Source organism: Natrix helvetica, assembly GCF_964273705.1.
Source record: "Natrix helvetica genome assembly, chromosome: 1".
In the NCBI taxonomy this organism is placed as follows: domain Eukaryota; kingdom Metazoa; phylum Chordata; class Lepidosauria; order Squamata; family Natricidae; genus Natrix; species Natrix helvetica.
Window position 1 is genome coordinate 342224114 of NC_138548.1, and position 14025 is coordinate 342238138.

General features: G+C 42.5%; 1 protein-coding gene across 1 annotated transcript in view; it reads right to left on the reverse strand.

Annotated features, from left to right (window-relative positions):
* The window catches only part of LOC309384200 (SRSF protein kinase 3-like), a 29196-nt gene extending 15171 nt beyond the window's left edge, over window positions 1-14025 (reverse strand). Inside the window, exons 1-5 of the mRNA XM_081937428.1 lie at window positions 13836-14025; window positions 10467-10556; window positions 9672-9780; window positions 3789-3876; window positions 1950-2039 (exon numbers count right to left, since the gene is read on the reverse strand). Coding sequence (XP_081793554.1) covers window positions 1950-2039; window positions 3789-3876; window positions 9672-9780; window positions 10467-10530 — 351 coding nt within the window. The 5' untranslated portion in view covers window positions 10531-10556; window positions 13836-14025. The remainder of the gene's footprint in view (window positions 1-1949; window positions 2040-3788; window positions 3877-9671; window positions 9781-10466; window positions 10557-13835) is intronic.

The window sequence follows — 14025 nt, forward strand, 5'->3', positions numbered from 1 at the left end:
AGAGGTAGGAGAACAGCTGCAGTGCGATTTCATCACCTCTCTGATGGGATCAGCCGTTTTGAGCTTTTTCCAAGCTGTCACCTGATCAGCAGGCTCTTCTCCCAAGAACTGTTTTCATCTGGGGAAGCGTTCCAAGAAAGAGCTTGCTTTCCCACCACCTTCTCCATCCTCACTTCTGCTCTCTTTCCTTAGGAATCTTATTTTTGCAAATGAAGTCGGAGAGCAGATGCCGTCTCCCTAATGAATCTGTGCAAACCACACACAACCCCTTTCACTGAATAGTTGTTGTTTTTTTTAAATCAAGTGATATTTTAATTCCTCCCTTCAGTTTATTGATTGGCCAGGCTGGTCCCAGAAGATGGCCTTTTTCTGCAGTGGCCCCTGCACTAAGGAACGTCTTCCCTTTGGAGATTTAGAATGACCCCAACCCTGTTAACCTTTGGTAGGACTCTAAAAGTCTGGCTATGTTTCCGTGATTGGGGTTGCTGAATGTATTAAGGGCCCCATTTCCTGACCCTATTGGTAATTAAATATTTTGCTCCTATGTCTATTTAATTAGGATGTTTTTAATATTTTTGGTTTTAAAATGTTTTTAGTCTTTTTAAATGTAATATATTTATTTTTGAATAGTAAGCTGTCCGGAATCGTTGACTGAGATGGGTGGCTATAAAATTGTAATAAATAAACATCTATCATCTATCTATCTATCTATCTATCTATCTATCTATCTATCTATCTATCTATCTATCTATCTATCATCTATCTATCTATCTATCTATCTATCTATCTATCTATCTATCTATCATCTATCTATCTACCATCTATCTCTATCTATCTCTGTCTGTCTGTCATCTATCTTATCTTATCTTATCTTATCTTATCTTATCATCTATCCATCCATCCATCCATCCATCCATCCATCCATCCATCTATCTATCCATCCTGTTTCCCCCAAAATAAGACCTCCCCAGATAATAAGTCCAATCAGGCTTTTGAGCGCATGTGCTAAAATAAGCCCTCCCCTGAAAATAAGCCCTCCCTGAAAATATTGCAACATAGCAGCAGTCATGAAGTGACCACGCTCGCCGCCTCCTGCACCTCAGAAAAAATAATAAGACCTCCCCGAAAATAAGGCCAAGCGCTTATTTCAGGGGTCAAAAGAAAATAAGACCCTGTCTTATTTTCAGGGAAACACTGCCTGCCTGCCTGCCTGCCTGCCTATCTATCTATCTATCTATCTATCTATCTATCTATCTATCTATCTATCTATCTATCTATCATCTTCTTTCCATCCATCTATCCATCCATCTATCCATCCATCCACCTATCTATCTAATCCATCCCCATCATTAGCCTTGTCAATGTTAGCTCTCCCAATTTAGGATTTTCCAGATGTATGGAACTACAATTCCTATCAACAGTTCCCATCAGATAAGGAGTGTTGTAGTCCATCATATCTGGAGGGCACTCGGTTGGAGGAGGATAGAGGCATTCAGAAAATGCAAGTCTGGCTTGGTGGCCTCGTGGTCCGTGTCAAACCTGGAAGCCACCTTTTACATTGGGCCTTCCGGCCTGCCACATTTTCTGCTGTGGGAAAATGGGAGGAGGGATTATATGGAGTATGGGTGAAATATAGTCTAAATAAAATGCCTTTCTCAGAGAGTCAAGGACACCTTGCCCTGCAGCTGTGATGGTGTGACTGGGAGGTATCTCCAGTTTTGGATGGTGCCTGATTGGACCATGTGATGGACATGTGGGTGCTGGGGGCAGGGACTTGGGCTTTCTTTTGGGTGGAGAAAACCTGGAACCTTTCAGATTCGGGTTTTCCCAGATGTGCCAATATGGCATCTCTAATGAAATGGAACTTTGAAGAAACTCAAGCCTCTGAGTCTTCTTTCATTAGGGGTGTTACTTGGAACCCTGACGCCCTGTGTTATCAACCAAAGGATATGGAAACCATTTTCTCCGATCATTTTGAAATCATCCAAAAGGTGGATGATGTAATCGCTGCCTCGGTCTTTCCTCCTTTTGCTATTCACCTGCCGAAAGAGGAAGAAGAAAAAGAAGAAGAAAGCTACCATCTTTTCTCTTTGTCATCCTAGAATGCAAAGCAGGGAGCTGCTGCAGGCTTAGCTTACAGGAAGAGAGATTTGATTGAGGGTTAAGAAAGGCTTCTGGGAATGTAAGAGCAGCTTAGCAGGGAAAGTAAGTACCCGAGAGGTGGTGGATTTTACTCTTCTGGATGTGTTCCAGCAGAGGCTAGATAGCCATCTGTTAGGGATGCTTTAATTTAAATTCCTTCACTGAACAAAAGGTTGGACCGAATGACTCCTGCCAGCCGTATAATTGTACAGAATTTATGCAAATCACTCATTTTTTAAGAGTGCCTTGAACTTTCCTAGTTCTGCAGTTTAGGGATAATTGGAATCTAGATTTATATACACCAGCAGGCAGTGTGGAGCAATCCAGCTTGTTCTTTATGGAGCACCGAAAAGGTGGGCCTGTCTTTTCCATCCATCCGAGCTACCACTTAAGGCACACTGGCTGAAATTGCTGTAAATTAGAAATATCTGGCTGGCCTCCGATGTTCTATAGGCCTCCACTGGAGAAGAATAAATGCCTGTCTCGACAAGCCGTGTGAATCAAGGCGGGATGAACTAGCAGGAACATTGGGATAGGCATCTTCCACCTTTTGCTGTTCAACAATCCTCCTGATGACTTCACCTGTGCTCCTCTGCGGTATCCCTCCGGGGTAGTTAAACATGCAAAGGGTAAGGAGGAGATTCTGCAGGCCAGATGGGCCACCCTGATAGGCCAAAATAGACTTTGTGGGCCAGAGGTTTCCCCCATTCTTTATAGCTGTGTTTCTCAACCTTGTCAGCTTGAAGAGGGGTGGACTTCAACTCCCAGGCATGGCTTGGCTGGGGAATTCTGGGAGTTGAAGTCCACCCCTCTTCAAGCTGCCAAGGTTGAGAAACGCCACTTTATAGATTCTCGAGAGGGGAAACCAGATTGGGTTCATCCTGATTCATCCTGAAGAACGGTTGCAGGGATTGGATACGTCTACTCTAGTGAAATGGGACCTGGTGGCTCAGTGGCTAAGATGCTGAGCTTGTTGATCAGAAGGTCGGCAGCTCAGCAGTTCCAATCCCTAGTGGCGCGTAACGGAGCTAGCTCCCGTTACTTGTCTCAGCTTCTGCCAACCTAGCAGTTTGAAAGCACGTAAAAAATGCAAGTAGAAAAATAGGGACCACCTTTGGTGGGAAGGTAACAGCGTTCCGTGCGCATTCGGCATTGAGTCATGCTGGCCACATGACCACGGAGACGTCTTTGGACAGCGCTGGCTCTTCGGCTTTGAAACGGAGACGAACGCCGCCCTCTAGAGTTGGGAATGACTAGCACATATGTGCGAGAGAACATCTACTTTTACCTTACTCTAGTGAAAAGAAAGACTAGGGGATGACATGATAACAGTGTTCCAATATTTGAGAATTGACACAAAGCAGAGGGAGGGATGTCAACCTATTTTCCAAAGGATCAAATGGTAAGACAGGAAACAATGGATGGCAACTAAAACCTAGAACGAGGGAGATATTTCCTAACACTAAGAACAATTAACCAGTGGATGGGCATGCCTTCAGAGGTTGGGTGCTCCATCACTGGAAGCTTTTGAGAAGAAATTGGACAATCATCTGTCTGGAATGAAAAACAGCATGAGCAAGGGGTTGGACTAGAAGACCTCCAAGGTCCCTTCCAACTCTATTATTCTGTTATTCATTGATACTTACATAGCGAAGGAGCATGACTTCATCCAGGGCTGCCTCAGCAAAATTCTCCCCTCCTTTAGGTACCTTCACAGCCACACACCTCTTTTTCCTGAAATAAAAGTCATTGCTTAAAACGAGAACAGAATAAAAGATCTTTTTTCTTGGCTTTGGGTTGCTTTGAATGCCACTGGCTGCTGTTTTGGACACCAGCTTACATTTCCTCAAAGCCAACCCAGTCCTAGGCTGCATCAACAGAGGGATAGAATCAAGATCACGTGAAGTGTTAATACCACTTTATAATGCCTTGGTAAGGCCACACTTGGAATACTGCATTCAGTTCTGGTCGCCACGATGTAGAAAAGATGTGGAGACTCTATAAAGAGTGCAGAGAAGAGCAACAAAGATGATTAGGGGACTGGAGACTAAAACATATGAAGAACGGTTGCAGGAACTAGGTATGTCTAGCTTAAGAGAAAGAAGGACTAGGGGAGACATGATAGCAGTGTTCCAATATCTCAGGGGTTGCCACAAAGAAGAGGGAGTCAAACTATTTTCCAAGGCACCTGAGGGTAGAACGAGAAGCAATGGGTGGAAACTAATCAAGGAGAGAAGCAACTTAGAACTGAGGAGAAATTTTCCTGACAGTTAGAACAATTAATCAGTGGAACAGCTTGCCTCCAGAAGTTGTGAATGCCCCAACACTGGAAGTCTCTAAGAAGATGTTGGATAGCCATCTGTCTGAAACGGTATAGGGTTTCCTGCCTAGGCAGGGGGTTGGACTAGAAGACCTCCAAGGTCCCTTCCAACTCTACTATTGTATTATTATTGTATTGTATTATCTAGCTATGGAAATCCATTGATGAAACCTGCTTTCAAGGGGCAACCTTTAAAGGTAAATTGGGACGTGATGGTTTCCTTGAAATAATTGAATATTGAAGTGGATAGGTGTTGTAGCTGGTAAGGTACAATACAAAGAGGACAGATATCTCCTAGCCAAACACAGAGTAGGAAATAGATATGGGGGAGGGGAATACGTGCTAGGCAGGTCAGAGGCAAATAATCAGGTGCCTTAATTGAATTCAAAAGGCAGAAGAGTTCATTATTTCTACCTTTACACAAAAAATTGGGTCAAAGCTAAATTGGCACTAGGTTAGGGTCAATGGAATCCATGGAGGGCTGGACTTGGGTCTCTTGTGGCAACACAAGGATTCCAAACTGATGACATGCTTAACTCTGTCCTTCCAGCTCAGCCTGCTTTTTTCTTACAGCAAGATAAACATCTCACCATGGAGAGGGAGGTATCTATTAAGGATGCCTGTTGCAAAAAGGGAAAGTCTCTCAGGTCTGTACTTCCTCTGCTGCTCCCAAGATTTCACCGCCCACTAATATCTGGTTCCCTAAACCTTCCCCAGCACTGAATCCAGAGGAAAATGCCAGACCAGCACTGACCCTCTAATTTTAAAGGACTGAGCTGTTCTGGGAAAGCAAAGCCTAGAATTCCATTTCCCCTTGTAGCCTGATACGAATGTATTCCCTGTAACTCCCTGTAAACCAGACAGGAAACACAATCAGATGAGTTAATTCTATTTTATGATAAGGCCAGGGGTGGGCTGCTGGGGGTTTGCAGGGGTTTTGGAGAACCTCTAGCTAGGATTCTGTGCAGTTTGGGGAACCCCCAAATCTCACTCCTGGCTGGCTCCACCCACCCTGCCCCATCCCTCCCAGGAATCCCCAGGTGACCCGTTTTGGATGCAGGTAAGTGCAGGGTGCACATGGAGGCTCAGGGAGGGTGAAAAACAGGCCTACCGGAAGTTTGGGAAGGCCGGAAATGGGCCTCTGAATTGTAGGGAGGCCGTTCTTGCCCTCCCGGAGACTCAAGGAAAGTTTCTGGAACCCAGGGAGGGCAAAAAGCCCCCCGCCCCTGCCGTGGTGCAGGAGGCCAACTAGGCTAAGCCCATCATGGCCTCACCAACCCAGCAACTGGGCTAAATGTTTGAATGTTTGTAGCCCACTCCCGTAGGAGGCTACATTAATAGAATCTTGCACATCTGAAAGAACAAATCTCCTGCTTGAGAACCTGGGCAGGGGGTATCCTTCTGAATTTCTTTCTTTGCCCATTATGCAGCTGTGGGCTATGCTGTCTCTTATCTGACTGCACCCCTTCCCTTTTTGTTTTCCAAGGTCATTCTTACCTACTATTATATCTACCATATTTTTCAGAGTATAAGACGCACCGGAGTATAAGACGCACCAAGGTTTTAAAGAGGCAGATATTTAAAAAAAAAAGTTTTTGCACCCTGCAAACCTCCAAAAAACGGCCCATTTTTTGCGAAAATGGGCCCGTTTTTTGTCAAAAAAGGGCACAGATAGCCTTTAGGGAGCTTATAGAGTGCTCCTGGGGGCGGTGGGGGGGGGGAAATTGAGGAAAAAATGGCCCATTTTTTGCTCCTATCTGCCCTTCTCAGCCCTCAGGAGCTCTCTGAAAGCCTCCTACAAACTATGCACGGCCATTTTGGGGAAGGGGGTGGGGTTTCGGAGGCAAAAAGTGCTGTATTAAGTATATAAGACGCACCCAGATTTTCAGCCTCTTTTTTGAGGAAAAAAGGTGCGTCTTATACTCCAAAAATACGGTAAGTCACTCTTCCAGCCAGTTTAAGAAAGGCATTGCCAAGTTCTTCAGACTTTCCTCTGGTTCTCAGGTTCCAATGTTGGGTTAAGGTTGCTTCAAATGAAGAGCATAAAGCACTTTCAACCAGATGTGCAATTATTTCATCCTTTCCTGCTAGGTGGATTGTTTTGAGATGAAGGCAAAAAAAGGATGGTTGAAGAAATAGGAAGACATCTATTACGGTGATGGAATGTAGGAAGGAATGGCTGCATTCCAGAGGGCAAAAAGACAGCAAAGCTTAGAGAGTTTGATTGGGAGAAAGAGAATTAAGAAGGTTCCTCCGTAGGAATTCTCATAATAATATGTATAGTGATGCAAATAGTTGCTTTAGTTGGGCAAGATTCTGTCTGTAGGTGAGGAATAATAAAGGAAACTCCTCTGAAGTAATTCTATGTGTCTTCCTTGGTTCTTGTACCTGACAGTTGCTAACAAAAAACAACATTGCCTGGCCAATCCACACAGTTACTGAGTGAGACAGAACAATTGCATAATAAAAAGGTCTATCTGGAAGCATCTTTGATGTGTGCTTCTCATGAATTATTTGTCTGCTGATTTCCAGGAAAGCCATGGTGAACTGAAGATGACTTTGCTGAGAGCACAGCTTATGACCATGGTGGAACAAGGAGCCAGCAAATGGACCAGTTCCTCAGAATTCCTCCCCAGACAAGGAGAATATTAGAGATCGCTCACAAGCGCTCCATACATTAGCTCCTCCTCAGAGATCATATGAGTTTATAGCTGTAGGAGCTGAATTGGTGCCATTTTTGCCCAAACCCTCTCAAAAGACTCTGGGTTTACCTATTTCTTTCTTAATAACTTCTGAGAATGGCTTGTTAACAGATGAGGATATACGTGTTTGTGTTTGTGTGTGTGTATAATATGAATGAATGAATGATTTTCAGAAAAGTGTGTTTCTTCACACCAAGTGAGTTTCCTTCAATCTTTGGCAAAAGAAGTTTTATGCAAGTTTACAGACTTAAAAAAAAATCTTAGTTTGGAATAAACAGCCAAAGTATGGTTAGAATGTTTCTTTTGGAATGTTTAAAACAGGCTAAGGGGCCAGATTGTTTTGAAATAAGAGTTTAAAAATAATGACAAGAATTCTTCCTGTGGAAAAATTCTGTTGATCAAAAACACACACACCATAAAATGGGATTTTGAAGGTTGGATGTTGGAGAGAAACAGAAGCAAAGATTATAAATAAAAGAGAAAAGACCGACTAATACTGACCTGAGCAATGTAACTTTGGAAGAATTCAAAGATATTTGGGAACTACGCACTCAGAAATTATTTTTAAGATTGTCTGCTGTCATAAAACTTGATTCAAAAGGAATTATAGAAGAGGAACTGGTTTTACTGGATAAGACAGAGACTGAGGTTGATTCAAATGTGGATTTTAAAATGACAGGTTATTATAATGAGATGGAAAACAATGTCACACTGGATTTACAAATAAAACTAGCTGGTGACTTAATAATTAAAAGGGATGTGCAAATAACATATCACAAAAAAATGACTCGGGTAACTATTTTGGATTTACAAACAAGTGTTAAAGTTTTAAAGAACAATGAAAAGAAATCAAGTTCTGGGACACTATTTAAAGAGATTGGAGATGATGATAATTAAAAGCAAAGGAAAAAGTACAAAGTTAATTTATTTGATTGAAGTTAAATTATATATGTTGTTTCTGGTAACTCTTAATGGATTTTTTTGCTGACAAATTACAAGCGTTTAAAGATTTGTTTATAGACACAAGCTGAGATAAAGGAAGAAGAGACTTTTCATTCTATTTTCAGTAGTATCAGAGAAAGTGCTAAGTTACTGAAATGGTTTTTACTTGTCAAGATGAAGGGGGAATTCATGTATATCTATCTTCTTGTTTCTCTACTGTGTATATTTTTTCTTTCTTTTCAATATTTTTCCTTGCACTTTTTTCCTTTTACTCTTTTACATTGTTCTTAGTTCTAAACTTTAATAAACACTAATTTAAAAAGTGAATGATTTGTCAGCCAACCTGAGTAATTCTCAGTGAGTCATGATGGCACAGAACCATGGAGGCTCAATGGTTAGAACCAATAGTGGGATTCAATTTTTTTTACTACTGGTTCTGTGGGCGTGGCTTGGTGGGCATGGCTTGGTAGGCGTGGCAGGGGAAGGATACTGTAAAATCCCCATTTCCTCCCGATCAGCTGGGACTCGGGAGGCAGAGAATAGATGGGGACGGGGGCGGTCAGAGGTGGTATTTACCGGTTCTCCAAATACTCAAAATTTCCGCTATCTGTTCTCCAGATCTGGTCAGAATCTGCTGAATACCACCTCTGGTTAGAACGCAGTATTGCAGGCTAATTCTACCGATTGCCAGCAGTTCAATTCTTACTGGCTCAAGGTTGACTCTCCATCCTTCCGAGGTTGGTAAAACCCAGATTGTTGGGGGCAATATGCTGACTCTGCAAACCGCTTAGAGAGTGCTATAAAGCACTGCAAAGTGGTATATAAGTCTAAGTGCTATTGCTATTGCTTCTCCAACAGGTGTCTCCCAGAAGTGTTAGGGTCCCAGAATTCTCTAGTCAGCATGAAGATTACTAAATTGAGGAAGGTAAATTTAATATAATCTTTCTAAGGGCAGGAGAGCAGATGCCGCTGTCTTCTAAGAAACCCATACACTCTTGTAATAGGAAAATAAGAGGGGATGTGTATACACAGGGGCATCTTGACAGCATTACGGGCCCCTTGTCAAAGCAGTGTACTGGGGCCCCTACGGCAACTACTCACAGGAACAAAAATGTAAATGGTCGATAAAATTAAGTATATATTTTCATGTTAGTATTAATTTAAAAATGCCATAAAATGTAATAAACATGTTGCTGTATTTATATGATACAAGGTGCATTGGAGGGTTAACATACACAGATTAGTATGGGGGATTAGTATGGGGGCCCCTATGCTCATAGGGGCCCACGGGCAATTGCCCATCAAGCCCATACGTTAAGAGAGCCCTGGGTGTACACCTCTGTCCTTTCTCTGTAAGGTTCACAAAGGAACTGGCACCACCACTTCAGGATTTCGAACGCCAATCTTCTCTTACACCCACATTGGAATTAAAACTATTTTCCTTGCCATAAAAATGATTCCGTCAAGTCTATAACCCTTCTTTAATAGCGGCATGCATGCTTATCACTTTCTTTATGGGTTATTATCAAAAAGTTAATTAAGATCTGGTCGTTTTGTTTACTCACCCAGCATCCTGGCAAAGCCAAACTGTTGAGAAGTACCCGTAGCCCAGATTTTGGACCACGTGGTATCTTCCATTGAAGGTCTCTCCTTTCTTCACCGGATAGTAGCCGTCTGCAAAAAGGTGGAAGTGGGGATCACTACGTTACTACAGGTAGTTTTCCAATCGCAACCATCCTTTTAGTGAATCTTCAAAGTTACAGCACTGAAAAATGTGACCAACGTAGCATCCTTGCTCTCACCTGATAAACATTTGGTTGCTTGACATCTGGTGCGTATTTACAATGGTTATACGCCACCTTGGGGTCATACTAAGCAAAGTCAATGAGAAAACCATGATTCATTTAACAACTGCATGACTCACTTAACAACTGCCTTGCTTAACAATGGAAACTCTGGATACAATTCTGGTTGTAAGTGGAGGATCACTTGGAGGAGACATCCAAAGGCTGGTTGCTTAGTTTTACAAGGATGTATAGTTCAGAATATAACAAGAAGCCCCTTCTGCAATGAGATTAATGTGAAGGTAATTTAAGACGATTCTCAGATACACGGTGAACTTGCTAATTATGTTTATCTTGTCCCTCTAAGATTGTCTGTGTGTGGCACCGGGATGGGCTGCTGTGGGTTCGCCTGGGTCACGACCTTGAAACGGAGATGAGCACCGCCCCCTATAGTCAACAACAACTAGCGGCGTAAAATCCACCGAGACTCCTTTCCTTCCTAATGTAGCCAGAGCTCTGCCATCTACCTCAAGGGTTGGTTAATCCAAGGCTAAGCAGGACTTGTTTGCAACTCACCTTCACCAGAGGTCAAAGAGGGATCCTCCATGGCACACCCTTTGAAGGAGAAGAGTTCCTGCATCTGTTCAGGATGAGAAGGTTTTACACCTAAGGGCAGAAGGAGTTCAACCCCGTCAGTTGTACGTTGACACTTACCAGGAGCAAGAAAAGACACGCACACGCACCTGCAGCTCCCAGCCTCTTCTAAAGGATAGCTACACACTTAAATGACTAGATGAAAGGGATCACCAGGAGTGATCAGCCTAGATTTCAGGGCTATGCACAACTTCTGAGCCTCTTTTATTGCAGGCTTCCAAGGCCTTTTGTCCAAACATAATGACATAAAAAGGAACGTGGTGGCTCAGTGGCTAAGATGCTGAGCTTGTCAATCAGAAAGGTCAGTTCGAATCCCTAGTGCTGCGTAACGGAGTGAGCTCCCGTTACTTGTTCCATCTTCTGCCAACCTAGCACTTCGAAAGCATGTTAAAAATGCAAGTAGAAAAATAGGGACCATCTCTGGTGGGAAGGTAACAGCGTTCCGTGCGCCTTTGGCATTTAGTCATGCCGGCCACATGACCACGGAGATGTTTTCGAACAGCGCTGGCTCTTTGGCTTTGAAACGGAGATGAGCACCGCCCCCTAGAGTCGGGAACATCCAGCACCTATTGTGGAACCCACAATTTCTGAAGGCAAGCTTTTCCACTGGTTAATTGTCCTCGCTGTCAGGAAGTGTCTCCTTAATTCCAGGTTGCTTCTCTGGTGGATTTCTTTCCATCCATTATCTCTCGTCTTGCCTTCTGGTGCTTTGGTGAATCATTTGACCCTCCTCTTCTTTATGGCAGACTCTCAAATACTGGAATGCTGCTATCATGTCACTCCTAGTCCTTCTTTTCTTTAGACTGGACATACCCAATTCCTGCTACCGTCCTTCATATGTTTTAATCTCCAGGCATCTTAGTTGCTCTTTTTCCAATAGAGCAAACATCTTAGTTGCTCTTTTTCCAATACCTCAAGATCTTTTTTTATAAAATTGTGACCAAACTGGATGCGGTATTCCAGGTGTAGACCATCCTCCATTTATCACAGAATTATGGAATTGAAAACAGCCACTAGGCTGGCCATTGAGACCAGCCCTCCCTACCAACACCCACAAATGTACGGATACACAATCCAATTTCTAATCCAATGCAATGCAACAGGCATCGGGATTTACCATATTTTTCGGCGTATAAGATGCACCTTTCCCCCTCAAAATAGAGGGTGAAAATCTGGGTGCGTCTAATACACTGAATACAGCATTTTTGGCCTCCTGAAACCTCTTCCCCCTTTGCAAAAATGGCCGTGCATAGCCTTTAGGAGGCTTTCAGAGTGATCCTGGGGGCTGGGGAGGCCAAAAATGAGCGAAAAACAGGCCGTTTTTTGCTAGTTTCCCCCCCCCCCTGAACACTCTATAAGCCTCCTAAAGGCTATGCGTGCACTTTTTTTTTGACAAAAAACCAGACCCGTTTTTTTAGAAAAACGGGCCGTTTTGGGAGGTCTGCAGAGTGCAAAAAACTTTTTTTTAAATTTGCCTCCTCAAAATTTCCGTGCGTCTTTCACTCCGGTGCGTCTTAGACTCTGAAAAGTACGGTACATTTTCCCACTCTCTTCCTACCATTTTCACGATGTTTTTGTCCATTAGACGACTTCTATCGCTTTGAGTTCCGGAACAGGCCTGCTGGGGAGGTCACAGCAGCAGTTATATCAAGGATTTGCATGCAAATGAGAGCAGGGAAAGTCTAGCCACCGCTGCTCTCTGCTGCAGGGACCTGGAACAATACCAGAATGAAATCTCAGATTCTTTGGGCTCTCTGGCTGGATTTTCAGAACGATTAGAGAAGATTGCAAGGACCCTGCAATCCTGTTGGAAAGCCTGGCTGATCTGGTAAGTTGTGTGAGTCAACTTGGAGTCCCATTTGCAAAGCAGAAGAACAATGGAACTTCTCATGCATTCTCTATTTAACCTGTTCTGATTACCTATTCAGCGCTATCAGCCTTTAGTGGAGGGAGAGCTTGGCTTGACTTGAAAGTAAATCTGCGTTAACATTGGGAAATCATTTTTGGCTACAGCTATTTCATCTCTAAATCATGAGACACATGGAATAAAACCTCCGTTGAATAGAGCATTGGAGGAGGAGGAGGAGGAGGAGGAGGAGGCTCTGTTACATGATCCAAATGTCCATTAAATACAAAATTTACGTTATTTGCATCAAGTTATATCATGTTTCCATAATTTAACAATAATATTTGCCAATGGTTTCACTATCATAATATTGTGGTGCCGTGTATTTTTTTTTATTTCTATAATAATCTACTGAAGGTCACAAGATTTTAAACAGGTCCTCCATATGTATACATTGTTCTGTATTCAATTAATAAAACCCACTTTTTTTAAAAAAAAACCAAGGACTTGTTTTTTAAATTGATTTTTTTTACTGCTTATGTATCATTTGCCATAGAAAAACAAATTTGAAAACCCCCCCTTTTTTTAAAAAAAGGGGGTTTTATTAATTGAATACAAATACAAATAAAAGCCACCCAAAAAATCACTTTTGCTTTAATGTGAAATGGAGGCAGTATGAATAAAAAATATTGTCTCTTGAATATCAAGTCTACTAAAGCTATTTGCTGTCTTATAAAATCTAACGCCAGACTTTGATCACTCATTGATCACTAACGCCAGACTTTGATCACTCATTGATCAGTATTATTGATCGGTTACTGATCAATTTATTTGATTAACAAATGCAATTGATAAACAAATAAATAAATAAATTGAGATTAAGAACATTTGAGCCCACAATTCATTCTAACCCTGGTTATTCCTCCCAATGTTTGCCATTAAGAAATACACTAGATCAGGGTTCACCAACTTTTCGGACCTCAGGGACCACAAAATTCATAATTTTAAATCCCACGGACCACTAATATGATTTTTAATAAAAAGATAAATAGTATTGAGTGCAATATAAAAAATGCAACTTTTTTTTCTGCGGACCACCAAAAATTTCTCACGGACCACCAGTTGGTGACCACTTCACTAGTTGATAAGTGGACTTCCCAATAAAGAGCATATAGTGGGCTGCCATTTGTCTGCCAATGTGGCTGAATTCCCCCCCCCCCCCCGTATGCTAAATAAATCCATGCAATTAGGTAGCAAAATCAAGAGGTTTGACACCTAAAGAAACGGGTCATTCTTGCAGGCTAGTTAAAAAAACCAAGCCAACTGTAACCCAGGAGCTTCTGAAGTTCTCAATGATCCATGTTTGTCTTCCTAAGACGGGAAACAGGTCCTGGAGATGGACCAGTTTATCTTCCATTAAAACCCAGCAAATGCATGAAACTTACGTCTTCTGCAGTGTCAGGATGGTAGCCCAGTTCATTCCCCAAATGCACCCTTTAAGCAGATTGGGGGTGGGTGGGTGGGGGACACCACTTCCTGATCTGCCAGGCTTTGGAGCTTTGGGGAGTATCATCCAAGAAGCTTTTGCTTGCTTCTCTTTTTAGTCTCTGGAAAGAGGCTCAGCTGGAAAGAGAG